General features: G+C 32.6%; 1 protein-coding gene across 4 annotated transcripts in view; it reads left to right on the forward strand.

Annotated features, from left to right (window-relative positions):
* The window catches only part of CCDC83 (coiled-coil domain containing 83), a 92,600-nt gene extending 78,269 nt beyond the window's left edge, over nucleotides 1–14,331 (forward strand). For 3 of the 4 annotated variants that reach the window (XM_031961875.1, XM_031961876.1, XM_031961874.1), the window contains exons 8-11: nucleotides 2,341–2,462; nucleotides 9,207–9,274; nucleotides 9,611–9,819; nucleotides 12,108–12,450. In XM_031961875.1, coding sequence (XP_031817735.1) covers nucleotides 2,341–2,462; nucleotides 9,207–9,274; nucleotides 9,611–9,819; nucleotides 12,108–12,272 — 564 coding nt within the window. In that variant the 3' untranslated portion in view covers nucleotides 12,273–12,450. Of the gene's footprint in view, nucleotides 1–2,340; nucleotides 2,463–9,206; nucleotides 9,275–9,610; nucleotides 9,820–12,107; nucleotides 12,451–14,162 lie in introns of those variants that run through there. The other variant, XM_031961877.1, reaches the window with a different exon arrangement.
* The last annotated feature ends 11,335 nt before the right edge of the window (nucleotides 14,332–25,666 follow it).

Raw genomic sequence — 25,666 nt, forward strand, 5'->3', positions numbered from 1 at the left:
ATTCTTAGGAAAATGTGAATAGGGAAGAAAGAATAAAAGAAGCCATGTTATATTTTAACATGTATAATATATATTAGATTGCTTGCCATGAGGGGGAGGGGATAAGGAGGGAAAAATTTGGCTATGCAAGGGTCAATGTTGAAAAACTATTCATGCATATGTTTTGAAAATAAAAAGCTTCAAAAATAAAAAAGCCATATCTGTACTCTCTTCAGTCTGGGGGAAAAAAAGAAGCCATGTTTTATATAACATAGAAAACTCATACCTACACAACATGAAAAAAGCAGCTAGGTGGCTCAGTGCATAAGAGCCTGTCCTGGAGTCAGGAAGACCCAAATTCAAACTTTTGACAGTCCCTTGGACAACAAGGAGATCAATTCAATCAATACTTAAAGAAATTAACTCAGGTTACTTAATGTAAGGGTAAATCCTGAAGCTGAAGCTGAAATATTTCAGTCACATAATGAAAAGATAAAATCCATTGGAAAAGATGCTGATATCGGGAATGATTGAAGACAAAAGGAAAAAAGGGATGGCAGAGGATGGGATGAACAGATTAAATCATAGAAACAGTGAATTTAAAATTGGACACACTTTGAAAGATGGTAGAGGATAGAAGAGCTTAGAAGCAAAGTGCATAGTTGGCTTTTTTCTAGAAAAGAGGAGGAAAAAAAGATGTTGTAAAAGAGGAGAGAAAGGAAGATAGCATGTGGGCATGACAGATATGAGCTATCTCTGAGAAAAAGCTTGAAATTTCTTTTTGGTAAAGCCCATCAGAATTTGTGTTCCATGTATTTATATTTTAAGTACCTACAGTTATTCCACTCCACAGTGAACATTGATTTCCTTTGTGGAATTATTTAATTAAAACAAAGATCTTATGCTCTTAAGGTGATATAATCAAAATACAATTAGGAAGACTGATTTAAATGAGTTTGCACAGCATCTGCAAGTTCCCTTTCATCTTTGAATTTAACTGTGCTTACTTATCCAGCTTAAAAATATAGCTATTTTTATTATCTTCAGGGGATCAACAAGATCAACAAGGCATGGATAATGCTTACATACCAGAGGCAGCATGCAGCAGATAGAGTGCCTGATTTAGAGTCAGAAAGATCTGAGTTCAAATCCATTCTCAATTAGTTTTTTATTTGTGGACAAGTCACTTAATCTCTTTGTATACTTCAGTTTCCTGCATTGTAAAATAATGAACTTTGATTCGATGACCTTTTTGGTCCTTTTCAGCTCAAAATCTCTGATATTATGAAAGAATACTAAAAACCGATTTGAATTTAGTTTTGCCACACAAAGTTAGATATCGAAAATTTAACGAAACATGAATTCACACACCTTTTGTTCCTAATTTTAGCTTTTCTTTTTTGAGTTTCTTGTTCCCAACTCAGGAGCTTAATAAAGGAGGAAGAGTCCATCTCTGAACCCAGACAGGTATCTAGGGGAAAGAGGCTTCACTTAGGTCACTATAGATGGTACTATTTCCAGATAGCCTCCTCACTTTCTCTTGATTTCACTGCATAAATCAAATCTGATACTACTCAAAATTTTCTACCACAAAGACAAGCCTTAACTGCATTGTACAGAGAGGTGAGAGGTTAACAGTTTTTACTTTTCTAAACAAACCAACCAACTCTGAATGTTAGATATCGTTTAGGGCATTACTGGATTCCTCTGTGGCTGCATATAGTTTGTAGCAGACCAAGTCCATGCTTAATTCTGCCATTTTTAAATTTTAAAAAAGATGTCCAAGCTTGATATATTCTTTCTTTCCCCAAACATATGTCTTATTCACTAAAATTTGGAGATTAGAAGTGAGGAAAGCAGGATAGAGACTAAACACTAGTTCAAGGTTTTATGGGAAGGGGAATTTTGTAATTTTATGACCATGTATGTTGTACAAATCATTTTGAAAAGGGTTCTATCCATTCTTCCTAAAGTATTCAAAGTAAATGCAGAAATCAGTGAAGAGTGATCCATCTATCCCTGAGATTAATGTACCTTTTATTCCAGCAGATGAATTTCTTTTAGAAAAATTGACAGCAAATAGGAAGACAGAAATTTAATGGAAAGAGCACTTGACTTGGAGTCAGAAGACCTGCATTCAGTACTTGACTCTTCTTATTTCAAGTTGTGTAACCTTGGACAAGTCACCTTCTCTACATATTTTTTTCTCATCTGTAAAGTGGACATATTAATACTCTACTAACTTATTTCACCATTGTTATGAGGACCAAATGAAAACTTATTTTGTAAACATAAAGCATTATATAAATATAAAGTGTTATTCAGATATATACTGATATTTTTTCTCCTCCTTTTGAGTAGGTTGAACTTCATAAGAAAGAAGTAGCAGAATTAGAACATGCTATTCACCATCTGGAAGAAGAAAACTTACTGCTTATAAGTCAATTATTCGACTGCAGACTTGCAGATCTAAAAATAAACAGGTGAGAGTCATTAATACATTTAGAAATGATGCTTTGTTCATTTTATTATGAAGGTGAAATTAGCCTATTTAAGTTTTAAAGTCTATTCAGAATGAAATAGCCAAGTGGAAGGCAAGGTACAGTGATGATGATGTTGAGGAGGATGATTTTGATAATAATGACATAAAAACAATAATGCTCTTTGCTTGGCAGGAAGAGGACAATATTGATTCACCATAGTAGGGTGAAAACATCTAGTTGATTTTTTACTTGTGGTGATAGATCCTAATTCTTTGTGCCTCAATCCCTTGAGAACAAAAGCACTTATTCGTAAGACTGCTAGTCTCTGTTTAACCTGTGGTCCTAAAATAAAGCAAAATTGAATACCCTGCATATGTATCAGACTCATGACATTGGCGTCAATTGCAATTGTTAAAGTGAAACAGACAGATAACTGGTACAATGCACAATTTGGTGAAATATTATAAGGGTTAGCATCAAAGCCAGTCGTTATTTTAGCTTTTATAAGAAGATTAGTATTCTGCAAAATTGCTGGAAAGGCATTTTGTGGAAAGACTTAATTAAATCTCCATTCCAGAGTGGTCTTAGGTGGATCCAACTAATATGGTTCATGAAATTATTTGTTTTGTTTGAGGATTAGGAATATATTCAAACTAAACATTCCAGAATTTGGGTGAAAATTTTTATAAAAAAAAAAAAACCAAAACTCTGCATGACTTGGAGCATTCTACTTATTTTTGGTAACTAACAAAACAGTTTTTGTTATTCCAGCCTGGGAAAGGAACTAGGATCCTAGAAAAAAAGTTAGAAATCAGAATTATAGGGACAAATCAAATAATAAAAATATAGTTTATTAATGATATGCTTATAGCAGATTGGAAGAAAGCAAACTGAGCAAATACAATGTGGATATTTATTAATATAAAATTATAGAAATTACAAGATAACCAATTGACCAGAAATTCATAATAAGCGAAACATTCCATATAAGTTCTTTTGTAATATGTGGAAAATCAGTAAGAAAATAGGGATCTGGACATAAAGATACATAAAGGTAGTTAGGTGGCTCACTGGATAAAAGCACTGGACCTCAAGTCAAAAAACCTGAGTTCATATTGGGCCTCAGGCACTTCTTATCTGGGTAAGTCACTTCATTCTGTTTGCCTCAGTTTCCTCATTTGTAAAATGAGCTAAAGAAGGAAATGACAAATCACTCCTGTAACTCTACCAAGAAAACCCCAAATGGGGTCTTGAAGACTTAGATATGACTGAAATGACTAAACAACAACAATAGGGACATTTAGAGGCTTTGAACCTGAGTATTTTTGTCCTAACACAATATAATATCGTTTAAGATTCAGCTGAAGGGCTGTTTTTTCCATGATGCTTCCTCTGTCTCACTTAGAAGTGATCATTGAAATGCATAGCTCTTTGCTTGTATATCCCATCTATTTTAATCTCTTAGTAATAACTAAAACAATTCATAACCATGTGAGATGGATTTTAATGAATGAGGAAACTGAGACTGTGGGACATCATGACTTTGCCATGATAATATATATAGTAAGTGGCCAAATTGGGATCAACACATAGGTTCCCTGACTCCAAATCCCAGGCTCTTGCTAGAATTTTTTTTAAACACTATTTCATATTCTATTTATATGTATGTTTTCTCTTCCTCAACTAGATGGCAAGTTCTTTAGGAATATTAAATACATCTTATTCATCATTTATCCTATTTAGCATCAGCACAGAATCTCAGCATTCAATAAAACCAGAAGAGGCAATGTCCTGTGCTTTGACTCTTATTTGCTTCCCTTCCCTTTTTAAAATGGATGATTTTTACATCATATTTTATTAATGATTGGGAATATTTTATGTGACTATTGATCATTTTCATTCCTTCATCTGGAAATTGTTCATATACTTTTACCACTCACTCACTGGGGAATGGCTCTTGATTATATATATGTATTAAGTCCATACATATCTTAGCTATTACACATATCAGAAATATTTTACGCTTTTTGCTAAGATTTTTGCTGATTTTACTTTCTCAACCTAGGTGTGGTGTTTTTATTTCTATGAAAGCTTTTTCATTGAATGTAATAAAAACTGTCTGCTTTATCTTTCATATATTTTTATACCTCCAACAGTGTGGTGCACTAGAGAGAGATTGACTTCAGATTCAGGATGATCTAGATTTTCCAAAATTCTGCCTAGATTCATTTCTTTCTTGTTTATCTTTCTGATATTTGCCTAAAAGTGGCATACTGAATCCCTAAATTATTGACCTATTTTCCTGGTCTTGTAAGTCAGTTAACTTGTTCTTTAAGTACTTAAATGCCATATCATTCAGGGAATATCTATTTAATATCCATATTGTTTCATGCTCTTTAGAGCCACTAAGCTTAAGATGCTTTTCCTGCTTCTCTCTACTAGCTATATCTATTTTTTTACTTTTGAGCTCAAGATCACTATTTCAACCTTTTCTTAGATTTTCTAGAGCTATAATAAATCATCTTCCAACTGCTCATTTTAACTTAATGAATCTTTATTTTAGTTGTATTTCTTATAAACAGATCTATTCTGCCATTCTGTGTTTTATGGGTGAATTTGTCCCATTGGTGTTCATTATTAGTTTGTTTTTCCCTCCATCAAATCTTGTTAAAAATATTTATCTTCCTCCCTTTTTTCGCCTGAGATTTTTTTCCTTTCCTCTCAAATTTCTTCCTTCATTCCCTCATTTCCAGTCCATTACTCAGTCCATTTTATTTCTATCATTACATTATTTCTATTTTTAATTTTAAATTATTTTTTTCTTGCCTAGCCCAAACAAATCTCTAGTTCACTATCATTGCAAATGAATAACCTTCTCTTAGGATAACCCACTTTAAAAAAATAAAAATTCCTGCTACCTTCTCTTTTTTTCCATACTTTCTTCCTTTTCATTTTTTGACACTCAAATCTATAGCTTGTCTCCCTTTGTTCCTACATTAAACCTTAAGACAGCCTCTTTTTTCTATTTTAAGATGTATGCATTTAATCATTATTTAACTCTTTTGAATTGTTCAATTTTATTCACCTTTTTAAAGTTTCTTTTGTCTAGTGTCTTGCGAAATATGTGTCTTTTAGTAGGAATAGTTGGAGATTATTGATTATGTTAAATGTCTCTTTTCCCTTTAGAAGTGTTTTAGCTTTACTTGATAAATTATTATTTCATTCCAATTTCCTTTGCCTTTTTGAATATTCCAATATTTTAATTTCTTTTTCAAAGTTTATATATAGTCTGATATGAATCTCCCTGAAGTTCAATATTATGCCTTTTAATGTGAAATCTTTTTTCCCATTTTTCTTCTATCTTTTTCTAATCTTTTTCTCTCCCACCCATTCTTTACATCATCCCAACACAAACAACTCACTCCTTTTCCCTCTTTCTAAGTAGAATTCTTCTGACTGCCAAAATAATAATCAAAGTTCTTAGGAATCACATGTATTATCTTTCGATATAGAAATGTAAATAGTTTAACTTTATTGAATTTCTTATGATTTCTCTTTCTTGATTGCTTTTTTGTATTTCTCTTGATCATTGTATCTGAAGGTCAATTTTAAAATTCAGCTCTGGTCTTTTCATCAGGAATGCTTAAAAGTCATCTATTTAATGAAATATCCATATTTTTTCCCTTGAAGGAACTTACTTTGTTTTGATGAGTAGGTTATTCTTTGTTGTAATCCCAACTCTTTTGCCTTTCTGAATATCATATCCCTAATCATTTGCTCCTTTAATGTGGTAGTTACTCATTCTCCTGTGATCCTGAATGTGACTTCATCATATTTTATTTAAATTATGGTTGTTTAAAATATTTTCTCTTTGTTTTGTGAGCTCTAGAATTTGGATTTCTAAGAGTTTTCATTTTGGATATTGTTTGGCTGGTGATTGGTGGATTCTTTTTACTTTATCCTCGGGTTCTAGAATATAAGGAAAGTTCTCTTTTTTTTCCTTTAAAAGAGGGCTCCTTCTAGGCTCTTTCTTTGATCATGGCTTTCAGGTAGTACAATAATTCTTAAATTATCTGTCCTCAAATGTCTCTTCTTCCATGAAGTCTTCCTTCCTTTCTCAATATAAAAGTATTCTCTTCCTCATAGTTCATTTCACTCACATTTGATATATTTTACTTTAGGTTATATTTTTATGTACATATCTTTCCTCTATCTATTTCCCAGATCAATTGTTTTTCCTATAAGATATTTCACATTTTCTTCTTTTTTTGTTCTTTTAATTTTGCTTTATTTTTTCATGATGTCTCACAGAGTTGTTAATTTCCATTTGTTCAATTCCACTTTTAAAGGAATTATTTTCCTCAGTGAGCTTTTGTACCTCTTTCCCATTTAGCTAATTCGGCTTTTAATTCCTTTTTGTCAGTGAATTTTTGTACTCCTTTTTAATTTGGTCAATTCTGCTTTTTTCTTTTTTAGAAAATTTTTTTATTTTCTTAATTTGTTTATTAAAGCTTTTTATTTTCAAAACATATGCATGGATAAATTTCCAACATTGACCTTTACAAAACCTTGTGTTCCAAATTTTCCTCTCCTTTCTTCTCCCCCCCCCCCAAGATGGCAAGTAATCCAATACATGTTAAACATGTTAAAATATATGTTAAATCTACTATATGTCCAATTCTGTTTTTAAGGTATTATTTCTTTCAGTTTTTTGATGATTCTTTTACCAAGCTGTTGGGTTTTTTTTTTTCATAATTTTCTTCCTTTGTCCTCATTTATTTACCAAATTTTTCCTCTACCACTCTTATTTGATTTTGAAAATAATTTTTAGTTCTTCCAGGAATTCTTGTTAGGCTTGTCTAATTCACTTTTTTTTCCTTTGAGACTTCACTGAAGTCAGTTGTTTTGACTTCATTGTCTGCTTCTGAGGTTGTGTCTTTCATTTCCATAGAAGCTTTTTTCTGATTAAGTTCTTTTCCTTATTTGCTCATTTTCTACCCTATTTCTTGATTTTCAATTTTATGTTTAAAGTTGGTCTCTATTCCTGGTGGGAACATGCTCTTTTTTTGCATTGCTGCTTTCAGGACTTTCTAGGGGTTTGGAAGTTTTTGTTGTTTCTAAGGTATGATTTGGGGAGAGTCACTGTTCTCCAGTACTCTGAAGTGTCCCTGATCCATTGGACTTAGAAACTATCCTATTCCTCAGGGTCCCTGATCTCTTGTCTCCAAAGGCAATACTAGTTATATATGTTTGCTCGATTGAATGAACTGGTTTGGATTGGGTTGCAATATTTTAATATGTATTATTTCTTACTTATGCCTAGACACTAGATATACAAAGACAAAAATTTTTTCTTTCAAAAAGCTTGAATTCTATGAAATGGGAGAATATAAAATTTTAATGATTTGATATTGCTCTATCCTTGTTATTTACCAATTTTCTTAGTCTTTTAAAATGGTTCTTGGATTTAACTTTTAATTTTTTTTTTAATTTTCAATTTCATCAAATATGTGCTCTAATTTTTCTCATTTTCTGTGAGTTGTTTTTTTGGGTTTAGGTTCAGTTACCTTTCTCTTTGATTTCTCTATTTATGCATATGTATATACATACACATGTGTGTATATACATGTGTACATATACACATACATAAACATACACATCCATCCATATATTCAGAGTAGGAATTTCCCCAAATATTCCACTGGTTGCATGCTGCTGATTTCAATATACAGATTAGACTTTGGTACTGGCATTATTTGATATGACCTATTATTTTTATTCATTAAGTTAGAAATTAGAGCAAAGGATTGACTTTTGGGGAGAGGTGTTTTGATGTGGAATTAAAAGGGCAAACTTCAGTATTTTCCTGGAGTAAGCATATAAAAGTTGGGTGTTCTATCTCCTGTTAGCCATCTTGGCAGAAAGTCTCTCTTATTGTTGTTTTGGTGTGAGGAAGCTGATTCCCTTTGGAGTTATCACTTTAACATTTTGGATCAATCTGTCCCCTTATTTTCAATCTATGTGCAAAGATCTTAAATCAGGGCCAATTGTAGGAAGGTCTTTTCTTTTTTCCCTGTTTCTTATCAATCCCTTCTCCAACCTGTCCTTTGCATGTCTACCAATATAACCTTCCTTTGCTCCAACTTCTCTAATCATTATGCTAATCATTTTACTCTATTCAAACCTCCAATTGTTCCCTACTACATATGAATAGCATATTCATCCCTGATCCTAAACTCTCTTAAGAGGTTTTTATTATTATATTTCCTTTCATCTAGTTAAACTGTGTTACTCAAAAATGCTTTGTTTTTGTCCTGCCCTGCTCCATCTCTGAAGCTGTATTCTTGTTGTCTCTCATTCCTTGAAAGAATATTATATTCTCTTTATCAAACTCCTTTATTTCCTTTTAACATACAACTCTAATATCTCTTCTTCCATGAAGTCTTCCTTCCCTTCTCAAAGTAAAAGTATTCTCTTCCTCATAGTTCCTTTCACTCACATTTGATATATTTTACTTTAGGTTATATTTTTGTGTACATATCTTTCTCCTTGAGAGAAGTCAGTTATATATCACGACCAACAAACATAGGAAATCTTTAATAACTGCTTGCTACATTATTTCTTTTCATAACTATTTGAAAGCCTAGAACATAATTGGTGTATAATACTTTTTAATGAATAAATGTCTAAGAGTACCTGTTAGCAAAACACAGTTCAAATTTCTTTCTTATTTTTTTCTTTTAGACCTCTGTTTCTTACACAAGCAGCTGGCCTAGGAGAACAAAAAGATTTTCCTGAAGAAATACAGCCAGGTATGTTTACTTAATGATGTTTCATTTAAAAGCCATCAAAACCATAGTTTTAAATTTTACTTACAGACCTAGACTTTCAAAAGTCCATAGAAGAGTAATGATTTTGACAATAGAGAATTTTTTATGTTCCCTTTGCTTGATGATATGAGAAGTAGATTATAATTTGGAGGGAAAGTGGTTGCATCATTAATTGTAGACAGCCTTTGTACAAAATTTCTGGGGGTTTGGATAATTCTAGATAAATAATTCTGCACTTTAATATATGTATAATTGAAAGCTTTATAAACATATATAATTTTTTTACTTACAATACTGTATGTCTTATTTTTTTCCCAGAAACAAACTTAGAATCAGAGCCCTTAATGAAAAAAAGTGAAACAGAACTTCTTTCATTGTCAAAAAGATTATCTTTTCTTTATGAAGATAATGAGGAAAATATAAATGAGTTGCAAAAAAGTATAGAAGGTACTGATCATGATCCATGTATCGAATTTGGTGCTTCTGATCTAAGTTATTTGCTATATGAAGATGAAAAGGATTTCAAGGTAAAGCTTTATAACATGATGGTTTAATTTAAAATAACATTTTTGGTGACTAACTACTATAAGAAAAAGGATAAGGACAAAAGCTTTTATTTATTTTCAGAAACTTCCCCCTGTAAATACAGATCAGCCTTTTTTCTACAATATGCAGTTATAGAAAATTATTTAGTAGCCAATTTACTCATCCAGAGTCGTATAGTTAGGATATAACAAAATCAGGACTAGATTCCTGGACTGCCTGGTTTCAGAGCTGGTTTGCTATCCATTATATTTTCTGAGCACTCTAAGAAAAGCAACTTTTAGGAGATAATACTATATAATTTGCAAATAAAAAGTAAAATTGAACCTCCATTTACATACATTACTCTAAAGAAAAGAGCCTCTTTCCTATACATACATAGTTTGCTCAAATTGTTAGATTCAATTCAACAATTAACATTTTTTTATAGCATCTACTCATTATATAGCAGTTCCATAACAGGAATTGCTGATAGAATGTGGTCTTTGACTCAAGGTACTTATATTTAATAGGAGAAAAGAATGATTATAAAAATAATTGTGATGCAAAGAAAAGAGAAAAAAATTTTATATCTGGGAGAATCTTCATGAAGGAAGGAAAAGATTTAGATAGATGAAATTGTAATGGAAGTTGTTCCTGGGCCAGAGTGGATACAGAACAAAGTCTCAGAAATAGGAGATAAAATCAGCCAACAGATATTCATTAAGGACCTAGCTTGTGCTTGGCCCTATGCTAAGTGATAGGAAAACTAGGAACAGATGATTGACAATAGAAATGGGGGCCTCAGGAGTCTAGTCTGGCTGGGAGATAGAGCATGTGAAGGGGAATAATATGAGATTTTTAGACCAAAAGTAATATGGCACAAACTGAAACCAATGATTTGCAAAGTGTTTCTCAATGTAGAATCCTTTATCCAAATTTTATGTCCCATGATGCTTCTTCCTGTTGATATCAAACTAGGTCACCAAATTGGAGGGAGAGGCAATAGATAGGAGAGACCAGCATGTCATTTTACCTGTAACCTCCACTAACAGCCCAACTCTCTTAGGGACCAAACTCCTAAATAAGGGGAAAGTGACATAAAATCAGTTGCACAAATTCTATGTCTGTCAATAATGCATTTGGATCACCACAGCATTCTTGCTAAGGGATAACCTGATTTAGATGGTTTTGGTGCTATCAGCTTCAGTCTCACTATCACACATGTCTTATAAGTATCACGAACCTTCTTTATACATATGAGTAGAGGTAGGAATCGCTGTGAAAACAATCCAAAACTGTAAATTTAAAAAAAAAAACCCTCATGTTTTTGCCTTTGGAATTCACAGTGATTACTTTGATATACTCTCTTCTCAGTAGATTACCCTCCGGAGTTATTTAATGTTGGAAGCCAGGGATAGTTAAAACATCCCTGATCTTGGAGTCAGTTCTATGTGTCAGTCCCTTTTCTGGCACTCACCAGTTACATGAATTTGGGAAAATTTGATAATGTCTTGTGAGCCTCCATTTCTTCATATGTAATGAGGGAGAAATAAGGCTTACACTGTCTACCTAACAGAATTGTGAGGAAAATATTTGTTAAAACTAAAAGCATTAGATAATAATGAACCCATAGTTATTGTATTTCTTAGTGCACTGATCAGCTTCTGGTATAGGAAATGAATATAGCAAGCTAAGTGGTTGGGTATCATTTTTCCTTCTTAACAAAACATAACTAGGTACTTAAGAGATGGCCATATATACAAATTAAAGGTAACAGACTCTTACAATTCTAGATTATCTATATATGAACAGAATATAACTCTACTTTAAGAACTATTTATCATATACAAATTGCATTAAGACTATATATACATGTGTGTGAATCCTAATAATCTTAACATTGAAAATTATTACATATCCAAAGCAGGAATTTGTTTTGTTTGACTATAATTGTCTATAACAAATTTTTTCTTGCTTTTTCATTGAGGAGGCATGGGAAGAGAAGGCCAAGGCAGGTAGAAGAGATAGAATTTAAATTAAAAAAAATATTGAATTTTAAAATTAAAAAACAAGTTATATGCCATATGAAGTATATATGATTTAAAGTCATCTGGAATTAGGGAATTACTGGAGGAAGAAACATTTTTATCCAACAGAATGGATACCACATAACATTTCAGATAAAGGTCAACTCAATTCCAAAGAAACTTCATCCCTTAATCCATATTATGTTTGCTATTCAGTTGGATGAACAACCCTTTGTCTTTCCTTCTCTGTCATGTCACTACAGGAATATACTGATATGGGCCCACTGGAGGTGAGACTTATGGCTATAGAAGGACAGAAAAAGCCTATTCTTGAAGGACTGAAGGAAATGACCAAAAAAGACTGGCTAGATGCTGGGGAAACAGGGAATACCATCACATATAAGATGATCTGTTCTTTGAAAGACTAGAGCCTTGCAGGTGAAAAAAAACCACTTTTCCATTGTCAAGATCATAGATTTTATAAATTCATTGTTTGTTGAAGCTTCAACCTACTTTCAAGCCAATTTTTAAAAATATTGCTTCAGTTGGTTTTTTCAAAGATCATAATTATACTTAAAATAAAAGTTTCAACTATTCAACTATTCATTTCTTGGTGTGTGAATGGCGTAAGTGAAAGGATATTTTTAATACCAAACTGAAATCATATTTTAAATATCAAATAGGATAGTATTTGTAAAGTGCTTAGTATAATGCCTGGCACATAATAGATAGTTTATAAATGTTTATTTCTTTTCTCTCCTTTCCCCTACCCCCTTAAGAGTTGTACTGAATTGGTCCAAATATAGGCCATATCCTTAAAATTAAATTTCTTACAAAGGAAAATATAGAACAATAGATAGATGTCCAAAAATAGCGTGTTATAAGATCCCATTGTTGTTTGATGGAAGCTAGATGTTGGGGGGGAAAGCATCATATTTAGAGTGTCTTATATTCTACAAGGTTTTGTATTTGTTATTTCATTTAATTCCTTATTTCCCTTAATAAAACACCACTAGTAGGTAATTAAGAGATGACCATACATGCAAACAGAGGGTAGCAGATTCCTATAATGTTTTATTAGGATATACTATATTAATAGGATCTAATATACCAGGGTTATTTGAGTCTAACAATATACCTATGTAGTAGACAAGCCAATTATTAACCTCATTTTACAGATATTGAAATTGAGACTCAGAGACCCATCATACAAAAACACTGAGATCCAGAGACATGAAATAATTTATCTCATTTTGTAGATAATAAGTGGAAAAACTGGGCTATTTTAAATAGAAAATGTTCCCTAATCAGAAAGTTATAAAAATTCCTTAAGCATCTTTTTTTAAAATAAGGTTGAGTTGATGTATGGTAAACCCAAATGTCATTCAACAAGCATTTACAATATGCCATGAACTTGCTAAATACACTGAAAATAGAAAGGAAGGTAAAACCATGAATCCGTACTCTTAAGGAGCTAATATTCGAATGGGGAAACAAGAACTAAATACCTATGTTTAATAGATGATAAAGAGTGTAAAGACAGTAATCTCAGAGGAAAGGTGCTGGAAAAGGTCTCCTGCAGAAAATAAGATTCATATTAAGCCTTGACAGAGGTCTTAATGGCATTTTAAAAAATGGATAAATTGGACAGCAAGTGACTTAAAAGAATTTGGCAGATAATTCCTTTAAATGATAAAGGTCACCAAAATTATTAATATATGATTTAAAAATCTCCCTCGCCTCTTAACTTTTAACTGTGGACTTTGCCACTGTAAAAATTGAAGCAGAGGAAATGTTCTCATGGCTACCATTTCAAAACTCTTAACTTAATATTCTTAACATTCTTAACTTTCCCACTCTCCTCCTTTCCCTCTAAAAAACAGGATAGTTCCTCTTTCCAAACTATTAGTCATTCTCAATGAATTAAGCTCCAGGTTGACTTTCTCTTCTCTCTAAATCCTATTATACCATAGGTTCCCTCAAACTCTCTAATCTCTCACGTCTTAGTTTTTCCAAATAACATGATCCAATATACACCATATGAGTTGCATTTAGGGATGGCCATACTATAACTCTCACCACTGTTTACAAGTGTTCTCTTTCCTAATTAGAAACTCAGAGATTTCCATTTCTGTCCACAATCTGCAATTATTTTATCTTTAACTATATTTCAGTACCGCCTTTAATATCTGAAAGATTTTCAGTCCTTTTACTCCTCACTTTTTCTTCCCTCTCCAATATCAATCTCATAGTTACCTATTTAAACCTTCCTTTGTCATTGATCTACTCTCCAATTTGTATTCTTGTTGATGTTTTAGGAAAATTCCTGTTTTTGAGATTTGGAAAGCAATGGATCCTCATCTGAAAAGTATATCTATAAAGGAACACCATAGCTCTGAAGTTTTACCCACTACTGTTGGGACCTAGAAGATACTACTTTAACATCATCATAAGAAAGAATATTATTAAAATTCTATTGTATCTAATTACCCCTATATCCTTTTTTTTCTGAGGACTCTTTTTTTAAGAAGGGCGGTTTTTTTTCATCATAAGGTTCATTTTTTGTTTTTCTTCTCAGATGTCTATACTCTCAAATAACCATACTAGTTATCTTTATATATAACTGTGTCCTATGTGGTAATGAGCAGAAACCCATAGGTTTAGGTATGTAGGAAGATGAATCATGTTGTTGCCGGCAGAAATGAAAAACAGAGGAGCTGGGCTTGAGTTCACTAGCTGTATCTATCTTCTCCAGTATGCTCCAAGATCCTCTGCTGAGCCACAATGAGCACTGGGAAGATTGAAAAGAACCTTGTCACCAGTTCTCTACACTATATCTCCTTTGGAATTTTGCTAACAGGAGTCCTTGGATCATTTTGAAGTCAACTTCAGTCAATAAGTACTTAATTAAGTATTTACTATGTGTGAGTTACTGTGCTGATTATGTAGACAAGCAGATATACATATACAAGGCGAAACAAAAACAGTCCCTGTTCTCTAGGAACTTACATTTTTAAATAACTTTTTATTTCCAAAATACATGCAAAGACAGTTTTCAATATTCACCCTGCAAAAACTTGTGTTCCAAATTTTTCTTCTTCCCTTCCCCTACCCTCTTAGACAGCAAGTATTCCAATATAGGTTAAATATGTGCAATTCTTCTAAACATATTTCTACATTTAACAGACTTCACAAGAAAAATTAGATCAAAAAGGAAAAAAATGAGAAAGAAAAAAAAGCAAGCAAACAACAAAAAAAGATGAAAATACTATGTTATGACCAATTTTCAATCCCCATAGTCCTCTTCCTGGATGTAGATGGTTCTACCTAACCTAAGTCTATTGGAATTGGCTTAAATCATCTCATTATTGAAAAGAGCCAGGTCCAGCAGAGTATTCTTGTTGCTGTGTACAATGATTTCCTGATTCTGCTCACTTCACTCAGCATCAGTTCAGATAAGTCTCTCCAGGCCTCCGAAATCATCCTGCTGGTCGTTTCTTATAGAACAATAATATTCTATTATTTTCATAACTTATTCAGCTATTCCTCAACTGATGGGCAGCCTTTCAGTTTCCAGTACCTTGCCACTACAAAAAGTCCTGCTACAAACATTTTTGCACATGTGGATCCTCTCCCTTTTTCATCATCTCTTTGGATTACAAGCCCCATACAGACACTGCTAATTCAAAGGGAATGCAGAGTTTGATAGCCCTTTGGTTATAGTTGCAAATTATTCTCCAGAATGGTTGATCTCCTCACAACTCCACCAACCATAACTCCATTACATTTTAATAAAGACGACATGTAAAAGAAATATGAAAAGCTGGTGGTGGAGGGAAAGACATGAAGGTATCTCAAGAGCATGGTAGAAAAAGTCTATAGAGGAATAAAGAAAGATAAGTCTCAGAGTGAGACATATGGCCATTAAGACTTCTGTCAAGGTTTAACTTGAATCCTGTTTTCTGCAGGAGACCTTTTCCAGAGCCTTCCCTCTGAGATTACCATCTTTAAACTCTATATCATCTATTGAACATAGCTATTTGGTTGCTATTTCTCCATTAGAATGTCAGTTCCTTAAGGATAGGGAATCATGATTTTGCCTTCCTTTCTATTTCTGTGATTTCTATGACATGATAGAGAAATTCCATAGTGTCCAGCCTAGAGATGAAAGAAGGGACATTGGGTATGAGAGAGGCTGAAAGGAATTTTCTAACTCTAAGTCAGAAACTAGATTAGGAAATAGAAGTCTGAGCTCAGCAAGAGAAAAATCAGTTCAAAAGACAAACAACAGATTATAATAAAGTGCCCCAAATCCCCTCAACTTTTAAAGAGCCAAGTGACCCTTCCTGAGATCACATAACTAGCAGATAACAACAAAGAAACCAGCCAGGACAACTAGCAACCATGATGTGCCCACCATCAGCAGAAAGTCCAGCTTGGGGACAAATAGCTTAGCCAATGACATCACAGATTTTTAAGTATGGGAGATATGAGTTGCCTTGAAATACATGTATGTTCTCTGTCCAGACATTACTGTTTCCTATATATGTGCCCTATCTGGATGTTCTGTGAATGGTATGCCCCATTGATGCTATAGTAACCTGTAAGAGAATTTCCCTGGGGAACAATTTGTCACTTATTTGCAATACTTTATAATTAAATGTGACTTAACATTAAATGGATCCTCTGAGTGGCAGATTTTTTTTCCTGAGGCAACTGGGGTCAAGTGACTCGCCCAGGGTCACATAGCTAGGAAGTGTTAAGTGTCTGATGCCAGATTTGAACTCGGGTCCTCCTGACTTCAGGACTGATGCTCTGTCTACTGCACTACCTAGCTGCCCCAGAAAACATCTTCTTAAAAAACAGAATTGGCAAATTGGAAAAGGAGTTTAAAAAAAAAAACTAATTGAAGAAAATAATTCATTAAAAAGGAAAATTGAACAAGCGGAAACTAATGACTAATGAGTCAATGAGATATCAAGAATTGGCCAAACAAATTTTTTTTAAAAAATGAAAAAAAAAGAATATGTAAAATATCTCACTGGAAAAACAACCATCTTGTAAAATAAATGCAGAAGAGATAAATTTAAGGATTATTGGACTGTGAATCTTTTTGTACAGCAAAATAACTGTATGGACATATATATATATATATATATATATATATATATATATATATATATATATATAAAAATATATATATACATATATATATATATATATATAGTATTGAACTTACACTCTAACATATTTAACATGCATTGGTCAACCTGACATCTGAGAGAATGGGTGGGGGAAGGAGGGGAAAAGTTGGAACAAAAGAATTGCAATTGTCAATGCTGAAAAATTACTCATGCATATATCTTGTAAATAAAAAGCTATTAAAAAAAAGAATTATTGGACTACCTGAAAATCATGACCAAAAAAAGAGCCTGGGCAACATCTTTCAAGAAATCAAGGAAAACTGTCTTAAGATCCTAAAACCAGAGAGTAAAATGGCAATTGAAATAATCTACCAATCCATCTCCTGAAAAAAAAAAAAGAAAACTCCAAGGAATATTGTAGCTAATTTCCAAAATTATCAGGTCATGGAAAAATGTTTCAAGCAGCCAGAAAGAAACAACTCAAATATCAAGAAGCCAACTGAAGATTACCCAGAACTTAGCAACTTCCCCATTACAAGATCTGAAGGCCTGAAATATGATGTGTTCTGGAAGACAACCAAGAATCAACTATGTAGTAAAATTGAGCCTAGTCTTTCAGGGGAAAAGATGGACATTCAGTGAAATAGGAGATTTTTAATCATTTCTAGTTAAAAAAGCAGAGCTAAACAGAAAATCTGATCTTCAGATACAAAACTCAGAAGACATAAAAAAAGGTAAATAGGAAAGAAAAAAAGTTATTTTAAGGTTAAACTTTTTACATCCCTACATGGAAAAATGATACTTGTTATTCCGAGTATTGTATTTTTGTAGGGCAGATAGAAATAGTATTCATAGAAGGAAGTGTGGGGTGAGATATAAGTTGACTTTGATGTGATGATATAAAAAAATAAGGAATGGGGAAAGAATTATACTGGGAGAAGAGGCAAGTGGAGGTTAAATGGAATAAATTAAATCACATGAAGAAGCACAAAAGATCTATTATGGTAAAGAGAAAGAAGAGAGGAGGATGAGTATTGTTTGAACCTTAATTTCATTGGATTTGACTCAAAGAGGGGAATAACATACACATTTAGTTAAGTATAAAAGTTATTTTACCTTATAGGGGAAGTAAGAAGGAAAGGAGAAATAAAAGGGAAGAGGGAAGGCTGATAAAAGGGAGAGCAGAAGTAGAAGAGGAAAGGAGTAAGAAAAGGGGTGTACTCATAGAAGAGAGAAGAGATTGAGGGATGTGGGGTTCAGAAGCAAAACACTGGTGAGGAAGGAAAGGGTAAGAGAATAGGGAAAAATAAGAATGGGGAAGAATAGAACGGAGAGAAATATAGAGTTAAATCATTACTGTGCAGGTGAATGGGATAAATTCTCCTATAAAATGGAAGCAAATAGCAGAGTGGAGTAAGAGCCAGAATCACGCAATATGTGGTTTACAAGGAACACATTTGAAGCAGAAAAACACACAGAATAAAGATAAAATGCTGGAGCAGAATGTATTCTTTCAGCTGAAGTAGAAAAAGCAAAGACAAAGTAAAAATAAATATAATTAAAAGAGATAAGTAAGGAAACTACGTCTTCCTAGAGGTTACCATAGATAATGAAATATTATCAATACTAAACATATATTCACCAAGTAGTATAGCAAAAAAATTCTTTAGAGTAGAAGTTAAGTGAATTGCAGGAAGCAATAGCAAAGCTATACTAGTGGGAGATCTTAACCTCCCCTTTTCAAAAGTAGATAAATCTAACCACAAAATAAAGAAGGCAAATAAAATTTTAGAAAAGTTAGGTATGATAGATTTCTGGAAGAAAATGAATGGAGATAGGAAAGAATATCTATTTTTCTCAGTGGTATGTGGCACCTATACAAAAATGACCATGTATTAGGGCATGAAAATCTCACAATCAAATGAAGAAAATAAAAAATATTAAAAGCATCCTTCTCAAATTATGATGCAATTAGAATTACATGTAATAAATGGCAATGGAAAATTAGGCCAAAAATTAATTGGAAACTAAATAACTTAATCTTAAAGAACAGATGGATCAAACAACAAATCATAGAAACAATAATTTCATCCAAGAAAAAGACAATAAGGAGACCACAAAACAAAACTTAAGGGATTCAATCAAACCAGTTCGTAGAGGATATTTTATATTTTTAGATAATATAATAAAAAGATGAATTGGGCATGAAACTAAAAAAGTTAGAAAATTCTGAAAATCAGAGGAGAGATTTAATAAAATTGAAGATAAGAAAATTATTGAACTAAAAAATAAAACTAAGAGTTGGGTTTATGAAAAAAAAATGAAATGGCTAAACCTTTGGTTAATTTGATTAGAAAAAAAAAGGCAAAGAAGAAAACCACATTATCAGTATCAAAAACTCATTACCAATGAGGAAGAAATTAAAGCAATGATTGGGAGCTATTTTTGCCCCAATGTATGTTAGTAAATATGACAATCTAATTAAAATGGGTGAATATTTACACAAATATAAATTGCCCATATTAACAGCAGAGGAAATAACATACTTAAATAACTTCATTTTAGAAAAAGAAATTGAACAAACCAACAAAGAATTCCCTAAGAAAAAATCTGCAGGGTGAGGTGGATTTACAAGTGGATTTTACCAAACATAAGAACAATTAAAATTCCAATACTAAATAAAATATTTGGAAAAATAGGTGAAGTCCTACTGGTTCCTTTCATGACACAGATATGATACTAATACCTAAACCAGTAAAAATCAAAATAGGGAATTATATACCAATTCCCTAATGAATACTAATGCAAAAACCTATTATTCTTAAATAAAATATTACTAAAGAGATTACATAAATTTATTGCCAGGATAATACATACACTATGACAAAGTAGGATTTATACCAGAAATGCAAGGTTGGCTCAATATCAGGAAATCTATCAGTATAATTGATCATATCAATAACAAAACTGACAGGAATCATAATTATCTCAATAGATGAAGAAAAAATCATTTAATAAAACACCTATCCCTTATAAAGACACTAGAGAGCATAGGAATGAATACCATTTTCCTTCAAATGATAAGCAATATCTACCTAAAACCATTATCCAGAGTTATATGTAATATGAAGAAGTTAGAAGCATTCCCAATAAGATTGGGAGTGAAACAAAAAACAACACTGTTATTCAACATTATACTTGAAATGTTAACTTTAGCAACAAGAAAAGAAAAAGAAATTGAAGGAATTAGAGTAAGCAATGAGGAAAAAAACTATCATGCTTTGTAGTTGATATGAAAGTATATTAGGCATTCCTAGAGAATCAACTAAAAAACATTTGAAACAACAGCCTTAGAAAAGTTTCAGGATATAAAATAAATCCACATAAATCATCAGCATTTCTATATATTGCCAACAAAGACCAGCAGCAAGAGACAGAAAGAGAAATCCCATTTAAAATAATTGTAGAGAATACAAAATATTTGGGAGTCTACCTGCCAAGGCAAACCCAGGAATTTTATGAACACAATTATAAAACACTTTTCACAGAAAATCTGGCTTGAACAATTGGAAAAATATCAGTTGATCATCTGAGGTAATAAAATAAAAAGTTCCAAATTGCTCTCCAGAATGGTTGGATCAGTTCACACAAGGTATTAGTGTCCCAGTTTTCTCACAGCCTCTCCAACATTTAACATATTTTCCTGTCATCTCACTCAATCTGAGATGTGTGAAGTGGTACTTCAGAGTTTTCTTAATTTGCATTTCTCTAATCAATCATATGGGGAAAAATGCTCTAAATCACTGGTTAGGAAAATGCAAATTAAGACAACTCTAAGATACCATTACACATTTCTCCAGTTGGCTAAGATGATAGAAAAAGATAATGATGAATGTTGTAGAGGATGTGAGAAAACTGGGGCACTAATACCTTGTTGGTAGAGTTGTGAACTGATTCGACCATTCTGGATAGCGATTAGGAACTATGCCCAAAGGGCTATAAAACTCTGCATTCCCTTTGATCCAGCAAGAAAATCATAAAGGGAAAAGGACCCACATATGCAAAGTGTTTCTAATAGCTCTTTTTGCGGTTAAAAGGAATTGGAAATTGAGTAGATGCCCATCAATAGGGGAATGGGAAATAGGAATGTAATGGAATATTATTGTTCTTTAAGAACAGGCTGATTTCAGAAAAGCCTGGAAAGGCTTACGTGAACAGATCCTGAGTGAAATGAGATGATCTAGGAGAACATTGAATTTAATAACAGCAAGATTATGTGAAGATCAACTATGATGGACTTAGTTTTTCTCAGCAATACAGGGATCGAGAAAATCCCACTAGACTTGGGATGAAAAAAAAACTACAAAAACTGGATGCAGATCAAAGCATACTATTTTCATTTTTTTCTGTCATTGTTGTCTTCCTTATCTTTTACTTGGATTTCCTTCCTTCCTTCAATTCTTACTTTCTACAAGAAGCCTTTCTGAATATTATTTAATAATAATAATTCCGTTTCTCTCTTTGATTCTCTGTAATGGTTTCCTAGTCACCAATGGAATAAAGCACAGCTGCATTCCTGCTTCCATGCTTTAAAAAGCATCTACCAAAGTAGATGGTTTCAGTAATGTTAGAAGACTTTAAAAAGGATGAAATGCCATCAAGGTAAGTTACTGTACTAATGGCAAATTATTTTACTTGAAAAGGTCAAGATCAAAATGGAGAGCAAGTTGGTGTACCCCATACCAAGATAATGGCAGTGTCCAGAGGAGAGATGGGAGTGTGTATGAGAGATCTATCAAAGACAGAATCAATAGGACTTGGAAATTAGTTGGAGATGAGGATTGAGGGGATGAGATGTTGAGGATGACATTGATTTTATGAGCCCGAGTGGCTGGAAAGATGGTGGTACCCTCAATAATGATAGGAAAATTAAGAAAATTGGAGGGTTTGAGGTAAAAGATGATTAATTCTGTTAAGAACATTTTGAGTTTAAGATGGGAGATCCAAATGGAGCTATTCACTGGGCAATAGGAAATTCAAGACTAGAGGGTTAGGGTTAAGGTTTGGGCTGAATAAATAAATCAGAGAATTATCAGTATAAAGATGATAGTTGATTCCATGGGAGCTGATGATAGTATGGACAGAGAAGAAGAGAGAGCATAGGACAAAGCCATAAGAGAAAAGAAAAAATAATCAGAAAAATCAACCAATATATCAAAATAATTTGAAAATATATATAAGGAATAATCCATACCTGTGGACTTGCCACCTCTGTGAAGGAGTAGAAAAAAACATTTCATATCTCTTCATTGGGACCATAATTTGTTATTTATAATTTTGCAACATTCATTTCAGTTGTTTATTAGTGATTGCTCTTTCCATCTACATTATTGTAATCATTGTACATATTGTCTTGGCTATTCTCCCTTCACCTGCACTATGTCAGATAAGCCTTTCTATGTTTTTTTTTTTCTGAATTCATCATCTCCATCATTACTTATAGCACAGTTATATTCCATTGCATTTCCATGGGAAATTTAGTCATTTCCCACTAGTCAGGCATTAATTTTGTTTCTACCTCAGTACTATAAAAAACATTACTGTGAAGATTTTGGTGCATATGTGGACTTTCTTCTTATCTGTGACTTCCTTTAGTGGTCATCTAATAGTGGAATCTCTGAATCAGAAGTTTAGTCACTTTATCTGCATATTTCCAAATTGCTTTCCAAAATGGTTGTACTAATTCACAGTTTGACCAACAATATACTAGTGTGCTTGTCTTTCCTTAAGTTCTTTAATACTGACTATTCTCATATTTTCCCATCTTTGCCATTTTGTTGAGTATGAGATAAAACCTCAGTCCTGTTTCAATTTAATTTCTATTATTATTATTATTCATTTAGTTAATAGTTTTAAATTCTTCTTTTGAGAATTATTTACATATTTGAGCCTTTTACCTCTTGGAGAATGACTTTTGATATATATGTGTGGGTATACATGCATATATAGACATATGTTTGTATGTTAGTTGTCTATATTTCTTGGATACCATACCCTCATTTGAGAAATTTTGTATAATAACTTTTTTCACAATTGACCATTTCCTTTCTCATGCCAGATGTATTACTTTTGTTTGTGGAGAAGCTTTTTGATTTCATATAATCAAAGTTATTTCTTTCATCTTTCATAATTGCCTCTATCCCTTATTTGGTTAAGAATATATCTCCTACCCAAAACTGTGAAAAGTATATAATTTCTCATCAAAAATTTTATATGATAACATTTACCATCCAGGTCATGTATCCAATTATTGTGGAATATGGTATAAGAAGTTAATGTTAGTCTATTTTCTACCAGACCTACTTCCTGCTTCAAACCCAATTGCTTTTGCTTTATTTTATTTCAAATGCCTTATGTTTATTTTCCTGATTACTTCTTGGATCTTCTTGTGGATAGCAGCTATTTGTTTTTATCTTTGCAACCCCAGATCAATGACTTGTACATGGTAGGAATATAATAACACTTTAATAGAATTGGGAGGCAGTGAGTTCCCCCTTACTTGAGATCTTTAAATTAAAGTTGACTAACTACTCACCGAGAATAAAATATTCTTTACAGGACTGAGTTGACCTAGATAGCCTGTCTCTGAGGTCCCCTCCAACCCTGAGGTTTCTTGATTCTGTCTAAATCAGTGTTCTGTTTGTATTTATCAGTGTCTAATTTGAATCATAGATATGTATGTCCATACCTCTATGAAGGGAAGAGACTATTATCTTGCTCATTTTTAGCTTCCTTGCACATAGCAAATGTGTTGCACAGAATAAGCAAATCAATATTGGTTGAAATTACTGGAATTCAACATAACTGATGAGGATTTGGAGATGGATTTAAATTGGAATTTTATGGATACAATAGCAAAAAGACAATGGAAGGTATGTTGAGATAGAAACTTTGTTTGAACCCTCCTATACCATAGATCCCAAGGCATTTATCCTATAACTCCATTTTCCCTTAAAGCATTTCATGGGAACTAAAGCCTTTTCTTAGAGCCATGGCTAGACCATAGGAAATTTTGTTTGGCTTTCTTTGTCTTAAATGTCTCCTTTACTTTGTAAACCATATTGTGTTTTGTTGTCCAGCAAGCCCATTTAGAGTTTTCTTCACAAAGATACTAGAGTGTTTTGCCATTTATTTTCCCAGCTCATTTTAAAGATGAGAATAACTGAGGCAAATGGGGTTCGGTGACCTGCCCGGGTTGGATTTAAATGTAGGTTCTCTTGACTCCTGATTTGGTGTTCTATCTACTGCATCACTTAGAGAACTCATAAAAACTGTTAATTGCCAGAGTTTACTAATCAGGGTATTTTTTTTTGGAAATACAGTTGGGAGGAGGCAACTGAATGGAAATATTCTCTAAGACGTAATAAAGACAGATTGAACCTTGAAGGTTTTGTGTTTAATTATCATAAATGCTCTTTTCCTCATAGGGGCTCAGAGCTAACAAAAAAGATAAAGAGAATTATAGATTCTTTAAAACTATTTTTCCAGAATGGAGAAGAAATGTTTTTATTGGGAGATTGTTCTGGGCAATGAGTCAGTTTACTAGCATGAGAGACAATTGGAGTGATTGAAGAACCCCAAATACCACAACATTCCCCTTAACACTATTACACTTAGATTTGAATTCATTTTATCTTAGATTTGAATCTACTTCATAAAATGACACTGTAAACTTAAAGACTGTTCACATTTAGTGAAAACGAATAGAAAAAAGACTTATGTCATGGGCTACATTTTTCTCTAAGTTAAGCTTTCAAAAGATCAATGAAAACAAACTGTCCTTGAAAAAAGTAATAATAATTTTTTTAAAAAGATGTAGTTATTTGTTTGAGGAGAAGAAAGACATATTTCTAGTCAGAAAAATGCTGATTGGTGGTCTTCCAGTTCAAATTTCTGGAGCTTTGGTGAAACAACAAACTGTCTGTGAGAATTTATTGATTCTAGTAGGTCAGCAGAAATCAAAATTGTTTTCTTCTTCTCAGTCAAAAAGGTCAATAGTTCACCCTGTGACATTATTAACTATGCCAAAATGAATGCATGGCAGGATTCCAATGAGTTTGGGAGTTATGGTCATTCTCCTTCCATGATTCACAGTCTCAAAGAAAGAAAATATCAAATAACTTTAGCATTCCTTTTGTTGCCAAGAAAATGTCCGTACAGAAAAGGCAGCACTTGAAAAAAGAAAAAGAAGAGTATTGGGGGAAGGAGAGAGGAGAGGCCTTAACTTAATATTATTGCTACCATTTGAATTTATAAGTAATAATATTGCCATAACAAATTAATGTGACTTAGTTGGAAGCTTTATATTTAAATGATTTCTCACATTTGAATTTGCTAGGGAAATAAATTCTAAATTATTATTTTAAAATTATTTGTGCATTACTTTGAGTTTTATCTCTGGGTAAGACATAGTTTCTTATTAGTATTTCTGACAAAAAATTTGGAAAAAAGTAGAAATTGAGATTATTCTACTAGGTGAAAGCACACCTTTTGCCTAACAATTAACACCAAGAAAACAGAGCTCTGTACCATCCATATGTAGAACCATTGGTTATAGCAAATGGAGAAACATCAAATGCTGTGGATCAGTTGATTTATCTTGGCAGTATACCTTCCAG

This window comes from Sarcophilus harrisii, chromosome 3, assembly GCF_902635505.1.
Source record: "Sarcophilus harrisii chromosome 3, mSarHar1.11, whole genome shotgun sequence".
NCBI classification, from domain to species: Eukaryota; Metazoa; Chordata; class Mammalia; order Dasyuromorphia; family Dasyuridae; genus Sarcophilus; species Sarcophilus harrisii.